This window comes from Doryrhamphus excisus, linkage group LG13, assembly GCF_037039965.1.
Source record: "Doryrhamphus excisus strain RoL-2023G ecotype Guam linkage group LG13, RoL_Dexc_Guam_v1.1, whole genome shotgun sequence".
Lineage (NCBI taxonomy): Eukaryota > Metazoa > Chordata > Actinopteri > Syngnathiformes > Syngnathidae > Doryrhamphus > Doryrhamphus excisus.
In genome coordinates this window covers 18,678,557-18,701,111 of record NC_136369.1, presented here as the reverse complement: position 1 = coordinate 18,701,111, position 22,555 = coordinate 18,678,557, and the positions used below count along the sequence as shown (strand labels likewise).

General features: G+C 37.8%; 1 protein-coding gene and 1 non-coding gene across 9 annotated transcripts in view; both read right to left on the bottom strand.

The window, feature by feature from the left end:
* chd9 (chromodomain helicase DNA binding protein 9) overlaps nucleotides 1-22,555 on the bottom strand; it is a 98,053-nt gene that overhangs the window by 3,582 nt on the left and 71,916 nt on the right. For 5 of the 8 annotated variants that reach the window (XM_078795571.1, XM_058089449.2, XM_058089456.2 and 2 more), the window contains 23 exons: nucleotides 20,889-21,099; nucleotides 20,525-20,720; nucleotides 20,265-20,447; nucleotides 18,821-19,006; nucleotides 18,594-18,704; nucleotides 17,032-17,231; nucleotides 16,743-16,942; nucleotides 15,267-15,426; nucleotides 11,956-12,045; nucleotides 11,350-11,453; nucleotides 10,187-10,304; nucleotides 10,041-10,098; nucleotides 9,510-9,558; nucleotides 9,134-9,380; nucleotides 7,478-7,683; nucleotides 5,846-6,712; nucleotides 4,986-5,152; nucleotides 3,509-3,733; nucleotides 1,409-1,586; nucleotides 1,189-1,328; nucleotides 896-1,120; nucleotides 660-809; nucleotides 173-277 (listed from right to left, as the gene is read on the bottom strand). In XM_078795571.1, the coding sequence (XP_078651697.1) occupies nucleotides 173-277; nucleotides 660-809; nucleotides 896-1,120; nucleotides 1,189-1,328; nucleotides 1,409-1,586; nucleotides 3,509-3,733; nucleotides 4,986-5,152; nucleotides 5,846-6,712; nucleotides 7,478-7,683; nucleotides 9,134-9,380; nucleotides 9,510-9,558; nucleotides 10,041-10,098; nucleotides 10,187-10,304; nucleotides 11,350-11,453; nucleotides 11,956-12,045; nucleotides 15,267-15,426; nucleotides 16,743-16,942; nucleotides 17,032-17,231; nucleotides 18,594-18,704; nucleotides 18,821-19,006; nucleotides 20,265-20,447; nucleotides 20,525-20,720; nucleotides 20,889-21,099 (4,376 nt within the window). The remainder of the gene's footprint in view (nucleotides 1-172; nucleotides 278-659; nucleotides 810-895; nucleotides 1,121-1,188; nucleotides 1,329-1,408; nucleotides 1,587-3,508; nucleotides 3,734-4,985; nucleotides 5,153-5,845; nucleotides 6,713-7,477; nucleotides 7,684-9,133; nucleotides 9,381-9,509; nucleotides 9,559-10,040; nucleotides 10,099-10,186; nucleotides 10,305-11,349; nucleotides 11,454-11,955; nucleotides 12,046-15,266; nucleotides 15,427-16,742; nucleotides 16,943-17,031; nucleotides 17,232-18,593; nucleotides 18,705-18,820; nucleotides 19,007-20,264; nucleotides 20,448-20,524; nucleotides 20,721-20,888; nucleotides 21,100-22,555) is intronic. The other 3 variants (XM_058089450.2, XM_058089451.2, XM_058089452.2) reach the window with 3 other exon arrangements.
* LOC144901643 (small nucleolar RNA SNORA16B/SNORA16A family) lies at nucleotides 20,046-20,184 on the bottom strand. The gene has a single exon (XR_013629704.1). It is a non-coding gene; the product is annotated as a small nucleolar RNA SNORA16B/SNORA16A family (small nucleolar RNA).

The window sequence follows — 22,555 nt, the reverse complement described above, 5'->3', positions numbered from 1 at the left end:
AAAATAAAAATAAATTAATTAATTAATTAAAAAAATAAAAATAAATAATTTAAATTATGTTAGGAAAGCAGGAAGTGAACAATGTATTATTATTATGATTGAATACAGTGTAGTACTGACTGCATTACATAATATGTTGTTTATTCCTGTTCCCCAAACATATCAGACTCACCGACTGCTTGACAACGTCCGCCCATTCGGGCGGGACCCCGTACTCTGGGTTCTCCTGAAGGAAGCGGCACAGATCCTTGAGCGGAGGCGCGAAAGCTCCACCCACCTTTAAAAAAAAAAAAGATAATAATACAGACGGCAAGGAAAAACAAAAACATATAGCATATAATCTAATTGCAGTTCATTAGCATTGTTACAGTTGATAAATGAATAATAGAGTGAGGCTGCACGGCGGTCGAGTGGTTAGCGCGCAGGCCTCACAGAGTTCAATCCCACCCTCGGTCATCTATGTGTGGAGTTTGCATGTTCTCCCCCGTGCATGCGTGGGTTTTCTCCGGGTACTGCGGTTTCCTCCCACATTCCGAAAACATGCTAGGTTAATTAGCAACTCCAAATTGTCCATAGGTATGAATGTGAGTGTGAATGGTTGTTTGTCTATATGTGCCCTGTGATTGGCTGGCCACCAGTCCGGGGGAGTAGTACCACACCTTGCGTGCGTTCCTCCTGTTGATGATCTGCACTCTCTCCTCGCCCGTCAGACTGTTGACGTCGATCTTGTTGGGGTTCCTGCAGCGATGCCTCTTCTGCTTGGGCCGTCCGTCCTGGATGTGGAACTGCAAAGGCATCTTGTTGACGCCCTACGTGGAAAAACAATTAAAAAAAAAAAATGAAGACAAAGGACACATAACTCCTCGGATTTTATGTACGCAGCTCCGATTCTCACAGGGATGAAGGCTCCCGTGTCCGGCACAAAGCCGGGGTGCTCCTTCAGCCACTGTTCCAGATCTTTCTTCCTGGGAGCGTCGTCCCCGGCAAGCCGGGTACCGTCTTTGAGGTTGATGACGGGAACCCTGCTCTCCATGTCTTCGGGACCCGGACCCAAGTTCTGGGTGTAACCCGGCACTGGAGCCACGCCCACTTGGCCGATTCCTCCCCACCCGGGAAGTGCCTGGAATCACGTTGGGAAACCACGGTTATGTATCTGTACTCGTGTATCATCGCGGTCCGGCATCTTACCTGGTCAGGGACTTGAGTCTTGTTCATAAAGAGCAGGTCCATCCCCTCGACGTTCTTCCTCCTCCCCCTTCTCCGCTTCACCACCGGCTGGCCATCCAGGACTCCGTTTATCCTCATGGGACCAGCAAGACCTGAAGGCACTGCAGCAGAAGCAGCATCCAATACTGTAAATCAAGTTTTTGCTGCCATCTGGTGGTAGGAATAAGAAAAGACGGCGTACCGTTCTGGAAGCTGCACTGCGGCTTGGTGATGTCGGCCAGGCCCGTGTCCGAGGCGCTCTGCAGGTCGTGGAGTCGAGCCAGGTACTGCTGCTGTGACTGGGGGCCCTCCTCTGTGTCCAGGGGCCTCTTCAGAGGTAGACCCTGTTTCTGGAAGGTCAGCTTGAGACTTCCCTCCTGCTGCACAAAAGCACAGGGGCAGCGGTTCCGGGTGAGTCCTCCTTGTTGGGTGATGCAATCCATTCAAGGTTCTTTTTGGAGCTCCAATGCTACATGATTATATATATATATATATATATATATCATTGTTATTTCAAAACACAAATACATACAGTGGAACCTCAACATTTCAATGCCCCCATTTGGTAAATCAACACATGTAGATGTGCTAAAATGTTATATACTGTAGATACTATATATATCTTTGTTTTTGTTATTTTTTTTATTGTATTTATTCTTGTTACATAACGTTTTCAGCAACCAAATTTTTCAATTTTTTTCATAAAACAGAAATAAATAAAAAAAAATCTTTAGTATTTCAACTTTATGCTACTAAATTAATGTTATTTTTCCATTACTGTCGTAAAATTAAGATTACAAAATTAACATTGAGACTTTATTCTTGTTAAATGAATTCAGATTTTTCTATTTTTTTATTTATTATGATTATTTATAATTTATTGTTTGTTTTTTAAGTTAAATTTCTAAAAACGTATTTTTAAAAACAGAAATACACAAAACATTTTCTTTAGTATTTCAACTTTATGCTACTAAAACTAATGTTATTTTTCCATTACTGTCGTAAAATTAAGATTACAAATTATCATTTAGACTTTATTCTTGTTAAATTAATGCAGATTTTTCTATTTTTTTAATTTATTATTATTATTATTTATAATTTATTTTTGTTTTTTAAGTTAAATCATTTCTAAAAACATATTTTTAAATTATATGACAATATATTATTATTATGACTATTATTTACAATTTATTTTTTTGTTTTTTTTTAAGTTAAATCATTTCTAAAACGTATTTTTAAACAATATATATTTTTTATTATTATAACAATATATTATTATAATTATTATTCTAACAAGAACACAAAAACTTGACTTTCCGCTACTGCATGCCGTGCATCATTGAATCAATAATGTTAAACGTTTGATTGGTTTTATTTGATGCCGCCAAGCAGTGGTTAGCTTCTTTTTACACTTTTTATGAGTGTCGAGTATGCCGAAATGTTACTTAAACGGTCACGCAGATAAAGTGAGGAAATAACATAAAATAAGTTTACATTTCATGGATGTAAGCCAGTTAAAAAAGATAAACTTTACTTTGTAATTGCTTGTAAACATCACAAGAGTTTGGCGTTTTTTTTGGAGACGCCAAGACTTGGTGTCGCGGGAAGGTGCGTTAATGGCACGGCTCAGTGTCCGTCTTTTTAATTGTCCGAAATATGAAACAGTTGCAAAGAGCTGTACAAAAACAACAAAAAAAGTGAGGGAGGGGCATCGAAGTGGTCGTATTTTAATGACGACGCTTTGAGGACGTTTGCGGTGTTGCCAGATTGTTGGCATATCCGACACCGAAGCTTCCAGCTGTGCGTAGCAGTATGCGGAGTCCCGGTTGGACTTATTGGTAAAAAAATAAATAAAAAATGAGGAGGTTCTCCTGTAAATACTTGCGTTGCCTGCGTGTTAGTACACCCGACACACAGCAGATAGTGCCAAGTGGGTAGAATTGATTGGACCGTACTTTGGAAGCCATGCTGCACAGGAAATGTGGATGTTAAAAGCACCCAAAATAGTAATATCCTTTAGTTGGACACTTTTTACAGTGTTCTCTTCACGTGTGCTGATGTAATCACAACCTTTTGGCCCCGATTCACAGTGAGTGCGTGGGAAAAAGAGAGGAAGGCTGTTATTACATGAATCGCTCCTCATGTGAGGCCGTGACAAGCACTAATTTCACCCCAAAGGAAAGGAAAGAGCAGCGGAAAAAAAACCAAAAAAAAAACATGCTGAACATGGCAGCAGAGGTGCAAGGGGTCCTAACGAGAAGCTGAGGGGGGCATGAGGAGGAACGGGAGAAAATCAACATACATCGTTCAGCTTTACTGAGAACTCCTTGCTTTCTGCAACATGCTTGGTCACCTTTGACCCCTGGGGCGAGGCCGAGGGGTCCTCACACAGACTGCCGTCCAGGAGCTTGGTGGTGTAGAAGGAGGCTATGGCGCCGCCGGGCTCGTAGACGCGCCGCGTCACCGGCCACTTGCCCTTCAGCACCGCCTGGCAGATGCTGTCCAGGCGGTTGATGATGACACGGTCCTGAAAAGGAACGATGCGGAGACGTCAGGGGGATGAATAATGATCCGGCTTAAACGGAAGAGTAATAACTATAACTATAAAAGCAATCTTCACTCGCTAAATGTACTGCAAAAAAAGGCCAGTAAGGATAATGCATAATGCTGCCTACAGAGAACATACTAACTCCTTATTTCTAAAATCACAAATACTTCAACTTGCTGATATAGTTCATCTTCAAACAGCTAAAATAATGCATAAGGCTAAAAATAACCAATTAGCTAAAAATGTCATCTAATACTTCTCTACAAGAGAGGAGAAATATGATCTGAAAATAAAAATAAAAATAAAAATAAAAATAAAAATAAAAATAAAAATAAAAATAAAAATAAAAATAAAAATAAAAATAAAAATAAAAATAAAAATAAAAATAAAAATAAAATAAAAATAAAAATAAAAATAAAAATAAAAATAAAAATAAAAATAAAAATAAAAATAAATTAATTTAAAAAATAAAAATAAATTCATTCATTCATTTTCCAAAGCTTTTTTCTCACGAGGGTGGAGCCTTTGGGCGAGAGGCGGGGCACACCCCGGACTGGTCGCCAGCCAATCACAAGGCACATAGACAAACAACCATTCACACTCACATTCATACCTATGGACAATTTGGAGTCGCCAATTAACCTAGCATGTTTTTGGAATGTGGGAGGAAACCGGAGTACCCGGAGAAAACCCACGCATGCACGGGGAGAACATGCAAACTCCACAATGAGATGCCCGAGTGTGGAATTGAACCCTGGTCTCCTAGCTGTGAGATCTGCGCACTAACCACTCGTACCCATTATGGCATTGGATGGTCATATCACCGCGTACTTCGGTACGGGACAAAAAATAAAAATAATAATAAATAAATAAATAAAAATAAATTAATTAAAATAATTAATTAAAATAAATTAATTTAAAAAATAAAAATAAATAAATAAATTAAAAAAAATAATAAATAATTTAAATTATGTTAGGAAAGCAGGAAGTGAACAAATGTAACAGTTACTGATTGTAAAAGTACCAGATGGAGGGGTAGGATTTAATAAGCTTTGCTTCTTCCTACTCCTTTTGGACATGTGGAACTGGGAACTGATTATGGGATGCACTCAATTGTAATCTGATGCATGTTCAAATGAAATAAAACCATTACCATTACCATTACCATTACCATTACCATTACCATTACCATTACCATTACCATTACCACAAGAGCAGGAGCGTGGCTCACCTTTGGCCAATAGGAGGCGAGCATGTATCCTCCTGCCTGGAAGGGATGGGCTGCGCTGTGGGCGATGCCGTTTTCAGAAGAATGGGGGTCCTGCGTGTCGTCTTGTGTGGCGCCAAGAGATGCCACGCTGTCCTCGTCAAAAGCCTTCACGCTGGGAGCTGCGGGCACTGCAAATGAGACGGTTAGCGACCTTGCAGGTATGCGTGATGTGGAGTTTTGTGATTTCCGACCGCCTTTGAACGTACTACTGTTGTGTACAAAAACATTCGTCTTATTAATGATTGAATGAAAAAAAAACTGTGAAGTCCTGGGTACGAGTGCCAGTAGTGGCATCTATGTACTGTACTATGTACATCAGGGGTCTCAAACATGCGGCCCGCGGGCCAAATGTGGCCCGCAGGACACAAGTTTGAGGCCCCCGCCTTGATATGAACGTTTAATGTTAGTGCGGCCCGCGCAAGTTTGATATGGATGCTGTATGGTATCATGTACCCAGAAAAAATTATTACGTTTGATTAATGTTCATGTTAAAGGTTAAATAACTGTTAATAGTTATACTCCCTATCCGTGTGGAAGTGGTAAGTTTTTGGCTATTTAAGTTGAAAGGAAATAACTTGAAGGCTACTGTTTAGGTCGCTAGCTCTCTAGTTTGCGAGTTAGCATGTGTCTCAAGACCCTGCAGTTGCGCAATATGTTGTAAATAAAAAGAGTATAAATGTGACTATAGTCGTGTTTTGTCAGGTAAATTGGCCCCCAGGTAAATTGAGTTTGAGACCCCTGAAGTACATCTACGTATGTACTGCTATGATATGCTGTGATGGTGACCGCGAGTGAAATCAAATGTAAAATTCCCGACTCACCTTTCTCCTTCCTGTCTTCTCCTTCACTGTCGCTGTCATCAGAAGAAGAGGAAGACGATGACGACGAAGACCCCGAGGAGCAAGACGATGAAGACGACGACGAACTGGACCCGGAGCGGGACGAGGAAGAAGAAGAAGACGATGACGATGACGAGGAGCGTGACGAGGAGCTCGATGAGGAGCCGTCCGAATCGGACCCGGACGCCCGCCTGTTCTCTCTGCGGCCCCGTTTGCTGGCCTTCTTGGGTTTCCTCTCGGAGGAATTGGGCGTCAGGGGTTTGGTCCTCGCCGCCACCATCTGCCTCTCGCTGTCCCTCAATTCAGTGACGGGTTTCTCCTCCGCCGTTCCTGAAGGGGTCGCTGGTGCAACGGCGGGACTCCAGCCGTCTTTCATTTTTTCCCTGCTTTCCTCCCCTTCTGATGGGGGCTCCGCTTTGGGGACGACTCCAGCCGTCTCCGAGTCCCTTTGGCTCGGAGGCGGCAGCGGAGAACCCGTCAGCGGCGAGGCCTGGTACTGAGGGTGCATGACCGGCGTGAACGTACGCGGCTGCTGCGATGCGGGCTTCGTCTGGCTGGAGTTGCGCTGCGCCGCCATGAAGCCCAGTTCGGGGTCTCGGAGTATGTGGTAATCCGTGCGGCTGACGCCGTGCTTGGCGGCGCCGATAAGCAGGTCTCGGTCGTGGGTGCCGACCTCCCACCACACGGGTAAGTCGGAGCTGATCTGGCACAGCGACAGGCGCTCGTAGAGCAAGCGGTGGCGAAGGACCTGCTCTCTCACTTGGCGGAGGAGCTCCACTCGGTACAAGGTGCGAGACGCCCGCTCTTCCGTGATGGGCTGGATGATGAGGGACGGGTCCACCGCGGAGTCTGGAACGCATGTTGGGAAACAACGGAAACAAACCCATGTTTATTTTCCCACCAATCATTAATCAGCCTGGAACTCTGCTGAGTAGTCAGCATGTTGGGTTTGTCAAGTACAGGGGTCTCAAACTTGCGGCCCGTGGGCCAAATGCGGCACGCGAGACGCTACTTTGAGGCCCCAAAGTTTAATGTTGAAATGACAGCTTAAAGCTGTGTGCACATGATTTTGCCCCGCCCCATACTGTTACCCTACCCTGTTACCCCGCCCCTGTTTTGCTTTGGATTAGCAATGAAGCTAAAGGCTTATATGACGCTGGGTACAAATAAATGCAGGAAATGAAACGGAAAATACACGTCAAGATGTTGTAAAAGTTACGACGCCGCTCCCAGATGGAACTGAGTACGATGCTAACTTGCTAATTGGGTCAAATTATTAAGTTTCATTAATGTTCATGTTAAAGGTTAAATAACTGTACATTTGAATATGAAAAAAATAATTTCTCTACCAACTGTATGTGGTTTCTTACGTTTTTCTTATTTGCTGTTTTATTATTATTTTACTTATTTATTACTGATTGATTGATTTATTGTCTTTATTCTTAATTTGTTTATTTATTTTTTAATCTTATTTTGTGTATAGAAAAATAAAAATTAAGATATTTGAGAACAGTGGAATGTTTTATCAGATATTTTGGTGTGGAAAACCGGAACCGGAACCGGTGGCCCCCAGGTAAATTGAGTTTGAGACCCCTGGTTAATAGATGATCTGACCTCCTTCTTTGGGCGGCAGGCGACAGACGCGTCGGCACATGGCGGCGAAGGCGCACAAATATTTCTGCAGGCTCTCGTCGGTCTTCTTGTGCAGTCGAGCCATCGCACGGAACTTCGTCCAGTCGAAGCGGCCCAGCGTCGGGTCGAAGACGACGCCGAAGGTGGAGACCACACGGTAGAAATCAGCTTCTTCCCGCCGGGTCCATCTGTTAACAGCGGAAGGAAAACATTCTACGTTTAGTCATAGTCGAGCTCCGATGCGAGAGCTGAAAACTAAGAATCGACCGATACATCGGCCGGCCGATATATCCAGAAATATTTTGCACATGGATAAATATTAAAGTTGATTATGCCGTTTAAATGTATTTTTAAGGAAGCTGAATCCTACTTTGTTCAATGTTTACATTTTAATAAATATTTGTTTAAAATTGAGACCTGTAATATTTGTATATTGTCGAGTGGTTAGTGCGCAGACGTCACAGCTAGGAGACCAGGGTTCAATTCCACCCTCAGTTCCCAGTTCCACATGTCCAAAAGGAGTAGGAAGAAGCAAAGCTTATTAAATCCTACCCCTCCATCTGGTACTTTTACAATCAGTAACTGTTACATTTGTTCACTTCCTGCTTTCTTAACATAATTTGAATTATTTATTTTTATTTATTTATTTTTATGGCGGCATGGAGGTCGAGTGGTTAGTGCGCAGACCTCACAGCTAGGAGACCAGGGTTCAATTCCACCCTCGGCCATCTCTGTGTGGAGTTTGCATGTTCTCCCCGTGCATGCGTGGGTTTTCTCCGGGTACTCCGGTTTTCTCCAACATTCCAAAAAAACATGCTAGGTTAATTAGCAACTCCAAATTGTCCATAGGTATGAATGTGAGTGTGAATGGTTGTTTGTCTATATGTGCCCTGTGAGTACCCCGCCTCTTGCCCAAAGGCGGCTGGGATAGGGAAATGAATGAATGAATGAATTTATGAATTTTTGTATTTTTTTATTTTTATTTTTATTTTTATTTTTATTTTTATTTTTATTTTTATTTTTATTTTTATTTTTATTTTTATTTTTATTTTTATTTTTATTTTTATTTTTATTTTTATTTTTATAGGCTCCAGCACCCCTGTGACCCTCGTATAAGGATAAGCAGTAGAAAATGAATGAATTAATTAATTTAAATTTTGGGCTGCACGGCGGTCGAGTGGTTTGTGTGCAGATTTCACAGCTAGGAGACCCGAGTTCAATCCCACCCTCGGCCATCTCTGTGTGGAGTTTGCGTGTTTTCTCCGGGTACTCCGGTTTCCTCCCACATTCCAAAAAAAACATGCTAGGTTAATTAGCGACTCCAAATTGTCCATAGGTATGAATGTGAGTGTGAATGGTTGTTTGTCTATATGTGCCCTGTGATTGGCTGGCCACCAGTCCAGGGTGTACCCCGCTTCTCGCCCAAAAGAGAGCTGGGATAGGCTCCAGCACCCCTTGCGACCCTCGTGAGGAAAAAGTGGTAGAAAATGAATGAATATTTGTTATTATTGTCATTTTTTCATGTAAATTGAGGGATCAAAAACAGTATCGACCTAAGCAAAATCGGCATCGGCTCAAAAAAAACCACATCGGTCGATTTCACAGTCGACAGTATGAAAGGTGTTTCTAATTTCTGACCTTTGCTGTCGTTCAATCTTGGCCGCCATCTTGGGGTTGAGTGGTTCGACGAGCGCCGGCGGCAGCAGCGGGCAGAGCGGCGCCGACATCATGGAGACCTGCTGCAGCGACTGAGACTGTACCTGATGGATCTGCAGGATCTGCCGGCTCTTGGTGTAGCGCTGCGAGGCCGTGATCAGGCGTCTCAGTCGAGCGGTGAGCACCGACGATGAGGGCCAGTAGGCGCTCTCCGCGTCCGGAGCCGCATCTGGAGGGAACGGGAAAAAAAAAAAAAAAAATTGCAAACTTGAGTGCTAATTAACGTCTGTGGACATTTCCGACTTGCGGACATCATCCTGATGATTCAACGGCAGGATTACGTGTGACTAACACTCACCTCCGGCGTTGTCAGTGACGACCAAGTCTCCGGGAGAGGAGGCGTCATCCTGCAAGGGGAAAAAAAAGGCTGTTACTTTACAGCAGGGGTCTCAAACACGCGGCCCGCGGGCCAAATGTGGCCCGCAGGACACTAATTTGAGGCCCCCGCCTTGTTAGTGCGGCCCCGCGCAAGTTTGATATGGATGCTGTATGGTATCATGTACCCAGAAAAAATTATTACATTTGATTAATGTTCATGTTAAAGGTTAAATAACTGTTAATAGTTATCCTCCCTATCCGTGTGGAAGTGGTAAGTTTTTTGTTTTTAATAAATGCGTTTTTTTTTTGTTTTTTTTTTAATTGAGTAATTGAGTAAATTGAGTTTGAGACCCCTGCTTTCCAGAACGAAGGATGCCTCAGCAAGAATGAGTAACATGAGCAGACGTGCATCAATGCTAAGAAGGAAAGGTGTTCGTCTCTGTCAGTCTGATTATTGATCGGCCTTTTCAAAAGAGACAACGTGACCTTTCAGGTGGGGGTGTGACATTACCTCCATATCATCCTTCAGCAGGGCCGGAGCGGGCTTGTATTCGGGATCGTCCACATCCCTGCAAACACACACAGAAAAATGTTTAACGTTTGATAACTAGACATGTTTTTTTTTTTTTTTAATTTGTTTGGTGTTTGGTTCCCCACCCGTCCATGAAATCGTTGCCTCTCTGCTCGGCGGCGATGGCCTTCTCGTCCGGTCGACCGACTCGGTCTAGGAAGCACAACGCGGGGTCCGCTCGGATGGTGTTGTACTTTTCATAACCTGGAAGTACAAATGATAGTTACACAATGAAAGCATAACAAATGAACATAATGGCCTCCACAGCGTCCCTATGGAGGCCATAAAATAATATCGGATGACAAAATATAGGTTATTTTCTAATAAAACAACAATTTTTCTGTGTTGTTTATGTTGTGGCATTGTTGTGTAAACATTTTGGCCAAACATATATGGATAAATTTGTGTTAAATTCAACAAAAATGGCTTAATATGATAAGATGCTACACCTACTGGGTGATAATATATAATATGAGAAATGCAACATTAATTAAAATGACAAAAAATATATATATATAAATATATAAAACCCAAATACTTAACTGAAATAAATATTAAATATATATTATATTATTATTTTTAAATAAATACACATTGTACAATACAGACCTTTCCCATAAAATGACAAAAAAATATATATCAAAATATATATATAAAAAATATCAAAATACTGAATTGGAATAAATATTTAATATATATATATATATATATATATATATATATATATATATATATATATATATATATATATATATATATATATATATATAATATTTATTTAATAACTCAATGATTATTTAAATTATTTTTAAATAAATACACTTGTACAAATACAGACCTTTACCATAAAATGACTATATATATATATATATATATATATATAGTATCCAAATACTGAATTGAAAAAAATATTAAATATATATATTTAAATTATTTTTAAATAAATACACATTGTACAAATACAGACCTTTCCTATAAAATGACAAAACAATATATATATATATATATATATATATATAATATATATATAACAATATCCAAATATTGAATTGAAATAAATATTAAATATATATATTTAATATAATTTAAATTATGTTTAAATAAATACACATTGTACAAATACATAATAAATACCTAATCCCCTAATAGATCCCTGGTAGTTTCTACAGTCTGCCATGAGGAAAGATGGTACTGTATGCATAAAAAAATAATAATAAAAAATATAACCCTTTATAAAAGTGTCACTGACCGTGCTTGAAGACCCCCAGTAGCAGACACTTGTCAGAGACAGCGTCCCACCACAAAGCTGGCAGCTCGGAGTGGTCCGGTTCTGGCACCCAGATCTTTAATTCACTGGAGGAGGATGAAGGGGGGGCGGGAAGTCAAAACTGTGTGATATATGATTAAAAGCTAGGAGTGATTGTACGCTTGCCTGCATTGCAGAAGGAGGCGGGATTGACTAAATGCAATATTTTGTAAAAAAATAAAAAATAATAATACTTGTAGTCCCATCACACTGTTGTTATGGAGCCGTTCTAATGCAGTAATATCTTTCACCAGCGGGTGGAGCTGTTTAGCTTTCTGGTGGATTTGTCCAGTGAGTTTTTTCACCCCCACAACAGGTGCGAAAACAACACTTTCACCCACTTTTCAAGCTGTTTAGATATGCATTTATTCATGCAAGTCTTAGAATACTCCCAATATTAAGAGTAATGATAATAACAGTAAAAATGACAAACGACGAGGATCGTTATCATCGCATCATTTGTATTGCTACCACGCATGTAATGGCATCGATGAGGATACCGTCACATCTTCGCCAAGCTGCAGCATAAAACTAAACTGGCGCACTCACCTGGAGTCCACGTTGTTGAGAACCTTCTGGGCCTCGCCTCCTATCACCTCTTGTTTCAGGTAGTACAGCATTCTGACCCGTAGCAGCACCCTGCACACAGAAAACCCACCAACGCGTAAAAAAAAAAACCCTGACCAAGCACAACTGCCTGAGTGAGCATTGAACACGCACACACGGCCGAGTTGAACACAAAGCCGCCATAATCCTCAATGGAGAAATAATGTGGTGGTTTTTTTTTTTGATAGGACAAACACATGACTTTTATCTTATTGGGTGGCGTCTTTAACGTGAATTCGAGCACTTGGACCTGATGTTCAATCAGCTGAGTCGTTGTATCAACTTAATATGGAGGATGAACGTGGTAGAAAGTGTTTTTGGTGTGATGCTGTGACCTTGACCTCTGTGTTTTTGGACTCGGACGTGAGCTTCCTGGCTTTCATTTTTCCTGCCACTTGTTGCTAGGCAGACCACAAATGGCGTCGACTATCACTACCACTGGAAAAAAAAAAAAAAAAAAAGTTGGCATATGCCAGCCACGCATGCCTCCACTTGGCTGTTTGAATGCCAATGGTGGTACTCTGTATTCAATATAAAATGCAGATATTAGACATTTCACTAGATGATAGGCTCATTAATTTTAATTATTTTAATTTTAATTATTTTAATTTTAATTATTTTAATTTAAATTTTTTGATGATAGACTTCTAAATGATAACTTCTAAACACAAATGTAAATATATTATATTATTATTATTTTATTTTAAGCAAATGTCAACGTTCTGAACTCCTGTTTCCATGTTAGTCACATATATATATATATATATATATATATATATATATATATATATATATATATATATATATATATATATATATATATATATATATATATATATATATATATATATATATATATAGTGAAAATATTTGCATGTTGACATTAAGTGTTTGTATTATTTAGTCCAAAATTTTAATTATTTTAATTTCAATTTCAATTTTTTTGATGATAGGCTCATACAATTATTTTTAATAACTTCAAAACACAAATGTAAATATATTATATTATTATTATTTTATTATAAGCGAATGTCAATGTTCTGAACTCCTATTTCCATGTTAGTGTCATATATATATAGTCAAAATATTTGCATGTTGACATTTAGTGTTTGTCTTATTTAGTCCAAAATCCAAAAAAATTAAATAATTTTAATTATTCTAATTTTTATTTCAATTTGAATTATTTTAATTCAAATTTTTTGATGATAGGCTCACAAAATTATTTTTTAATAACTTCTAAACACAAATGTAAATATATTGTATTATTATTATTTTATTATAAGCGAATGTCAATGTTCTGAACTCCTGTTTCCATGTTAGTGTCATATATATATAGTGAAAATATCTGCATGTTGACATTTAGTGTTTATATTATTTAGTCCAAAATCCCCAAAATAAAATAAACTTAATAATTTTGATTTTAATAATTTTGATTTTTAATAATTTTGATTTTTCATAATTTTAATAATTTTGATAATTTTAATAATTTAAACATTTTTAACATTTTTAACAATTTTAACAATTTTAACAATTTTAACAATTTTAACAATTTTAATAATTTTAATAATTTTAATAATTTTAATAATTTTAATTTTAATTTTATGATGATAGGCTCACAAAATTATTTTTTAATAACTTCTAAACACAAATGTAAATATATTGTATTCTTTTATTATAAGCAAATTTCAACGTTCTGAACTCCTGTTTCCATGTTAGTGTCATATATAGTGAAAATATTTGCATGTTAACATTTAGCGTTTGTATTATTTAGTCCAAAATCTTCCACCGCTATTCCCAATTAGGGGCCAGAGTGTGGTGAATAGGCTCCGCCCCTCCGGCCGCCACACTTCTGTGTGACTGGAGCAGCTGCTGTAACGCTCCACAACACCTTGACTCCCAGTCCACCTGTCAGCACGTCCCTTCATCACTCTCCTTCCTGGTTCTGTGCGAGTACGTGCGGCGTGAATCACACACACAAACGCACACAAACACACACAAACACACACTACTGCCAACAATCTCTGCGCTGTCACACACTTGTTAAGGAGCGAGCGGTTGCGTGACGCGGTTGGCATGCGAGGAATCCCTCAAGGATGCGTTCATAGACAAACAATTCATCCAGAAGCCATCATAAGAGAAGGAAGTGGCGTGACAACAAGCAGGAAATGAAGTGTGAGAAATGCTTTCTATTCCTGCAATAGGTGCTCTGGAAAGGAGGCGGGTTAGCGCCCTCCAAAACGCAAGCGTCAGCAAACTGTGTCCCCGTTGGCCCTGCGTGTCACGTATCAGACAATCCCTGGTTTCAGCACTACTGGACGACGCCACACAAAGGGGAACTTTCTACAAAAAAACGCAGCAACCCGTGGGCACGAGCACGCCACTGAACAGGAAGGCAGCCATCTATTTGGCTTTTGTCTCCGTCAACGGCGGCATCCGCCCCGGCAGTCTTTCCTCTCCTCTGTCAGCGATCAAGAGTGATCCATGGTGGCCATTAGCCGGCCTGAAGTCTCATTAAGATTTCTATCACTCAAGCGCCGCCCGTTGTGATCCGCGTCTGTTAATGAATCAGCAGGAAGAGTCAGAACCGGTACATCGTTCAATGCCTCATCGCTGCTGGAGCTGAAATGTGCCATTGTGACGAGGACGCCACGTTTTTATTCTCAAAGACATCGAGTCAGGACAAAAACAAAAAATTAGGAGGTCTATGATATTTCCTAGTATGAGAATCAGCAGTGTAAACAGTACACCTGTACAACCAAAACTACAGCTGCATAATGCAGAATTATAAAGATTACAAGAAATGCATTATATTATTCCCCCTGGCATCTGTGCAACTTATGACATGTCAAAACAAAAAATTAGGAAGTCTGTGAAATTTCCTAGAATGAGAATCAGCCATGTAAAAAGTACACCTGTACAACCAAAACTACAGCTGCATAATGCAGAATTATGAAGATAACAAGAAATGTGTGATATTATTCCCCCTGGCATCTGTGCAACTTATGACATGACAAAAACATAAAATTAGGAGGTCTGTGATATTTCTTAGAATGAGAATCAGCCATGTATAAAGTACACCTGTACAACCAAAACTACAGCTGCATAATGCAGAATTATAGAGATAACAAGAAATGCATGATATTATTCCCCCTGGCATCTGTGCAACTTATGACTGGTGCGTCATGAGCTTGGGTCAAACAATGCCAAGTTTAAGCGGGAGGGGAAAAAAACCAAACACAACAACATGAACTTACTTGTTGCAGTGATGTTTGAGGTGCTTCTTGTAACCGTCGTCCTGGAGCATGTGCTCAGGATTGTGCTTCCGTAACCACTCGGCCTTGTGAATGTCAAAGGAGCTGGACTGGGTCTTCATCTTCTTTCCCTTCCTGCCCCGAGGAACCGGGGCAGAGAGACCTAAGCGGCAGAGGACAAACGGTCATAAACGGTCTTCTGTATGGGCTATCAGTGGCGTCATTAGGCTTAATTTTAGGGGGACTTTAGCACCCTTAAAATGTTCTCAAGTAAATAAATAAATAAATAATTTGATTTTTTTAATTTATTTTATTTTTACAAAAAACTTTATTTTATAGATTTATTTTAGATTTTATTTTTTTTTTATTTTTACAAAAAAATTATTTATTTCATATATTTTTTTATATTTTATTTTTATTTTATTTATTTTATTTTAGTTATTATTATATTTTAGGGGGACTTTAGCACCCTTAAAATGTTCTCAAGTAAATAAATAAATAAATAATTAGATTTTTTAAATTTATTTTATTTTTACAAAAAACTATTTATTTTATAGATTTATTTTAGATTTTATTTTTTTTATTTTTACAAAAAAATTATTTATTTCATATATTTTTTTATATTTTATTTTTATTTTATTTATTTTATTTTAGTTCTTATTATTATATTTTAGGGGGACTTTAGCAACCTTAAAATGTTCTCAAGTAAATAAATAAATAATTAGATATTTTTTATAGATTTTAAATTTTTTAATGGATTTTTTTAATTTATTTTATTTTTACAAAAAAAATTTATATATACTTTTATATTTTATTTTTATTTTATTTATTTTATTTATATTTATTTTATTTTAGGGGAACTTTAGCCCCCTTAAAATGTTTTTAAGCAAATAAATAAATATATAATAAACAAATAATTTGATATTTTTTATTGATTTTTTTTTATTTATTTGATTTTTCAAAAAATAAATCTCTGACAAATTTCACATAACAGGGCAAAAGCAGGCTAATAAGCAAGTCAATAAGCAGGCTAATACTAGCCTACTACTACTACTACTACTAAGAGTAGTAGACCCTAGTAGTAGTAGTAATAATCAGAAGAAGAATAATGATAATAGTAATAATAATAATAATAGGGGGGCTGCACGGCGGTCGAGTGGTTAGCACACAGACCTCACAGCTAGGAGACCTGAGTTCAATCCCACCCTCGGCTATCTCTGTGTGGAGTTTCCATGTTCTCCCCGTGCATGTGTGGGTTTTCTCCGGGTACTCCGGTTTCCTCCCACATTCCAAAAACATGCTAGGTTAATTAGCGACTCCAAATTGTCCATAGGTATGAATGTGAGTGTGAATGGTTGTTTGTCTATATGTGCCCTGTGATTGGCTGGGTTGATTGGCTTCCATCGATACTGCTTAAATACTGATATTGCTTAAATATCGTCTAATGTGGAACCTTCAAGGTGATTCAGGTTTTTATACCCAAGTGATTCTGCAGCTCCTTGGTGCGTCCGTCTTCTGTGGGTGCGATCAGGTCCCACATGAAGCTTTTGATCTTGTCATCGCCACGGTAATGCACCAGACAGTAGGCCAGGAGCGCCCTGCAGATCGACTCCACATCCCAGTCCGTCAGCTGCTTCTTAAAGCGCCCGTGGTTCAGGATGTCCTTCCATCGCCCCCACCTGAGTGACGACACGTTTTATATTTGAATGACATTGACACGATGCTGCTGTGGCGTATTGATGGCGTAGACACGGTTTAATGGCCGCACCCGTATACGAGCAGATTCTTCTCCACTCGGAAACATTCGGTGCGACCGTAGCTGTTGGGACGGTCGTGGGTTCGCCTGAGTTTGGGTTTGGAGTCGTCGCTGTCGCTGTCGCCCTCCGACAGCTCCGCCAGCTCGTCCTTGGTGGAGCTGAAGGGCCTCGTCTGCTTCCTGACACGCGGGGTGTCGATAACCAGGCTGTTCTAAAAACACAAGAGAAGGATTCTCAACGGTGTGGCGCTCAACGGTTTTTTGGAAAATGACCATAAATTTCAACATAATTGGGGACATGACATTAAATCACTACTACGGTATTTACGTGCGGAGTTCCCCAGGGGTCAATACTGGGTGGGGCCAAAACTGTTCAACTAGTACATCAATGATATCTCCAAAGTTACGAAAGACTTAAAGCTAGTATTATTTACGGATGATACCATTGCTTTTTGTTCTGGAGGGGGTACACACGAAATCATTAGAAAGGTCAGAGACTAAGTTATTATTATTATTATATAAAATTAAAATTAAAATTAAAATTAAAATTAAAATTAAAATTAAAATTAAAATTAAAATTAAAATTAAAATTAAAATTAAAATTAAAATTAAAATTAAAATTAAAATTAAAATTAAAATTATTTTATTTTTTGGGATTTTGGACTAAATAATACAAACACTAAATGTCAACATGCAAATATTTTCAATATATATATATGACACTAACTATAATAAAATAATAATAATATAATATATTTATTTGTGTTTAGAAGTTATTAAAAAATAATTTTGAGAGCTTATCATCAAAAAATTGAAATTAAAATAATTAAAATTATTTTATTTTTTGGATTTTGGACTAAATAATATAAACACTGAATGTCAACATGCAAATATTTTCACTATATATATATATGACACTAACATGGAAACAGGAGTTCAGAACGTTGACATTCGCTTATAATAAAATAATAATAATATATTTACATTTGTATTTAGAAGTTATTAAAAAATAATTTTGCAAGCCTATCATCAAAAAATTTAAATAATTAAAATTAAAATTGAAATTAAAATAAAAATTATTAAAATTATTTTATTTTTTTGGATTTTGGATTACAAATTTACATTACAAATTTTTAAAATTACAAATTAAAAAAAATTAACAATTACATATAAAAACGTAAATTATATTAGAAAAGCAGGACGTGAACAAATGTAACAGTTACTGATTGAAAATTAAAATTAAAATGATTAAAAATAGAATTATTAAAATTGGAATAAAAATAAAAATAATTAAAATTAAAATAATTAAAATGAGAATAAAATGAGAATTAAAATGAGAATTAAAATGAGAATTAAAATGAGAATTAAAGGTTTATTTTAGAGGTTTATTACAGGTTTATTTCTTAGAGGGGTTTCTTTCCCATGCACGAGTCTCTGCTCCGGTCGAGGTTTCGTATTCCCGGGAGTTTCTCCTTGTGGACCACCCGTGCCCCACAACCACACTTTGACAAACACTACCCGGCACTTTCTTAGAGAACCCAATCGCTTTACGAATGTGGTAGAAAACACCTTACTCTGCCGTTCACCATATCCATATCGACGTCTGCCTTTTTGGCCCACTTGTCCCAGAAGTTGGGGTCATCCAGAGAGATGTCTGTGCGGTTTCCGGACGCCACAAAACTGGCCTGGAAGAAGATAATGTCCGATAAACTCAACAAGCCGTTGTGATCAATAATCAAAAATAAAGGTGCTATTTTAGGAATATGGGCTACTATTTATATCAACCCTGTTCTTATATTACCTTGGCAAAGGTGGACCCCCGCCCCTCGGACTCAATGGTGATAGTCTTGGTCCTGCGTTGGAGGATCTGGTCAATGTCCTCCTCACAGAACTTGGCTCCTTCATCCTCCTCGTCCATGATGGCGCCGTAGGCCCCGCGTCGCAGCAGATCCTCGATTTCCTTTTTGGACAGCTGTTGCTGGATGGCCTGGGAAGGAGGAAGGATGATTACGTCCTGGCAGCAGATGGCAATGACTCGCCTTGGGGGATTGGAGGTCTTGCTCAAGGACTTTAGCCACGTTCACATGAGGAGTTCTTCTCTTTCCGAATGGAATCTTTCCGAATGACCTTTCCGAAAGCAATGGTATACATGGAAAGGAATATTCCAATCGCGTGTCTACATGCGCCGCTATAATCAACCAGAATAGTCAATGGGGCATGCCCAGTAAAACGTAAACATCAACATCACGTGATACCGACTTCCTTGAGTTTTTCTTTCACTTGTTGGAATAAGTCCGTATTGCCAGTTTTTCCCCGTTCAGGGGTCTCAAACACACGGCTCGCGGGCCATCCGTGTGTTTGAGTAGTAAATTGAGTTTGAGACCCCTGGTTTAGATTCTGTTCCACTTTTGTCCACTTTTTTTTTTTATTAAAAATTATTTTATTTTATTTCATTTTATTATATTATTTCATTTTTTAATAAAAAAATAAAAATAAAAAAAAAAAATAAATAAAAAAAAAATAAAAATAAAAAAAAATAAAAATAAAAATAAAAATAAAAATAAAAATAAAAATAAAAATAAAAATAAAAATAAAAATAAAAATAAAAATAAAAATAAAAATAAAAATAAAAATAAAAATAAAAATAAAAATAAAAATTTAAAAAATGTGTTTTTTTTTGGGAAAACCTGATGCGGCCCAGTCTCACTCAGACCCAAGTTCCAGTGGCCCCCCAAGTAAATTGAGTTTGAGACCCCTGGTTTAGATTCTGTTCCACAGATGGCGCTAATGCACACGAAAGCTGCTTGCCAACCGCCAATAAACAACAGAAGAAGAAAAACACCAGGAAGAAGAACGCAGATTGACAACTTTCCGTTTGAGCGGGTACAAGATACCTCAATCGGATTGGGGAAAGGAATATTCCACCCCTAAATCCCATATATATTCATTCGGATTGGTACTTTTCTTTGGGAATGAGGTGAATACATTGGAATATTTGGGTCCATGTATACGTGGCTAAAGACTCTCAATGTTCTTCCCCAAAATGTTGCTGGAGTAGTTATTATTCAAACTGAACAGCGACCGTCGGTAAAAGTGTTTTATCTTGGCTTCCGTTTGACCATTTCCTGCCACGGGAGAGCATGAATGGCTTCGATCGGAGCCTTGGAATTTACCAGGAAATGTATGTAATTTCCTGGTCATAAAACAATTAACCCTCCAATTCCAATTCCATTTCCAGCACTCACCCCTCCGCCGGTGCCTCCTCCCAGACTGTTATCTCTGCCGCTCATGCTCTGCAACACGGCTTTGTCCAAACCCAGCTTGAGGCTGGCGCGATCAAACATCTCCCGCTCGTAGGAGTTCCTGGTGATCAGTCGATACACCTTCACCGCTTTGTTCTGACCAATCCGGTGGCAACGTGCCTGCGCCTGTCGAGTTCAGTATTAAAATCAGTACCGCTTACCGGGTTTTTGGATTTCATGTCTTTTCTGTTTGTGTGTTCTACCTGCAGGTCGTTCTGAGGGTTCCAGTCCGAGTCAAAGATGATACAGGTGTCGGCCGCCGTGAGGTTGATGCCCAGGCCGCCGGCTCGTGTGCACAGGAGGAAAACAAAGCGGTCTGAGTCGGGTTTGCTGAAGCGGTCGATGGCCGCCTGACGCAGGTTCCCTCGGACGCGACCATCTATCCGCTCGTACAGGTACCTGCCAAGACAGAGCAGTTACTTTCTGTATATGACCCGAATACAAGACAAAACCTGCTGATAAATATGTTTAAACTAAATTTGCATTGAAAAAATGTTTATTTCAATTGCCTAATATTGAGCGTCGTCTTATATTCGGGCAAGTAAGTGCAGCGAGTCAAGCAGTTACCTTCTCTGAATGAGGTAGTCTTCCAAGATGTCAAGGCACCGCACCATTTGGGAGAAGATGAGCACCTTGTGGCCGCCGGCCTTCATCTTCGGCAGGAGTTTGTCGATGAGGACGAGCTTCCCGGCGGACTGCACCATGGCTTGTAAGTGAAAGTCCAAGGCAGCCGGGCTGTAAACCTCCCTGAAGTCCTCCAAGATCTTCTCTTCTGCCCCTAAATTTCATGAAAACAAAATTCGAAATTCAGAGATTTGGAATGACATTTTTTGAAATTATGAAAATTTATTTTTTTTAATTATGAAAATTGAATTTTTTGAAATTAGGAAAATTGAAATTTTTAGAAATTATGAAAATTGAAATTTGTTGAAATTATGAAAATTGAAATTTGTTGAAATTATGAAAATTGAAATTTGTTGAAATTATGAAAATTGAAATTTTTTGAAATTTTTTCTTCAGATTTGTTGAATTTTGTTTAGACTATTCAACAATTGTTTTTTTGGTTTTGTTTTAAATTGTGTAACTTCCAATTACAGGTTATAACTCACATTATTATTAGTTTCTTTTTTTATTCATTTGTTTATTTTTCAATTGACATGTGCAGGTTAAAATTAACATTCTTAATATTATTGTTATTATTATTTTGCATGAATTAGTTTGATTTTGGTAATGGTTTTATTTCATTTGAACATGCATCAGATTACAATTGAGTGCATCCCATAATCAGTTCCCAGTTCCACACGTCCAAAAGGAGTAGGAAGAAGCAAAGCTTATTAAATCCTACCCCTCCATCTGGTACTTTTACAATCAGTAACCGTTACATTTGTTCACTTCCTGCTTTCCTCATATAATTTAAGTTTTTATTTTTAATTTTTTTGAATTAAAAATAATTATTTTATCATTTTATTATACTATTTCAATATTAAAAGTAAAAGTAAAAGTAAAAGTAAAAGTAAAAATAAAAATATTTAGTTGACTTAGGAAGGCTTATACAGTACTACAAATTTAAATTTAAATTTAAATACAAAACACAATGTAGTAACGTATAAGCCTTCCTAAGGTGACTTAAAAAAATTAAAATTAAAATTAAAATTAAAATTAAAATTAAAATTAAAATTAAAATTAAAATTAAAATTAAAATTAAAATTAAAATTAAAATTAAAATTAAAATTAAAATTAAAATTAAAATTAAAATTAAAATTAAAATTAAAATTTTTAGTCAACTTAGGAAGGTTTATACGTTACTACATTGTGTTTTGTATTAGTTTCATTTTAGTGGACCTGTATGGGTTATAAGTGGCTTTAATTCAAGTAGTTTACATTTTTATCATACATATTATATATGAATGAGGTCCATCATCCATCACTTGTTTATGTTGTTTTTATGCTTTGTTGTTGTGTCTGTATCATGTCCATGGGTTTTTAGAAAAGCACTTACAAATGAAATATATCCTTATTATTATTATTATTATTGTGCAGGTCCACACCAGTGCAAGATACAAAGAAAGTAAATGTTATTAAATTATCTTTACATCAGCGTCAATTAAAGGTTATCATTAAACACTGCGCTATTGTCAAGGGAGTAAATAAATAAATTTGTATCCATTTACTAAAACAAAATGCGGCGTAGCAGCGGTATCAACATAACCTTCAGACATCACTGCTCTGCTCAT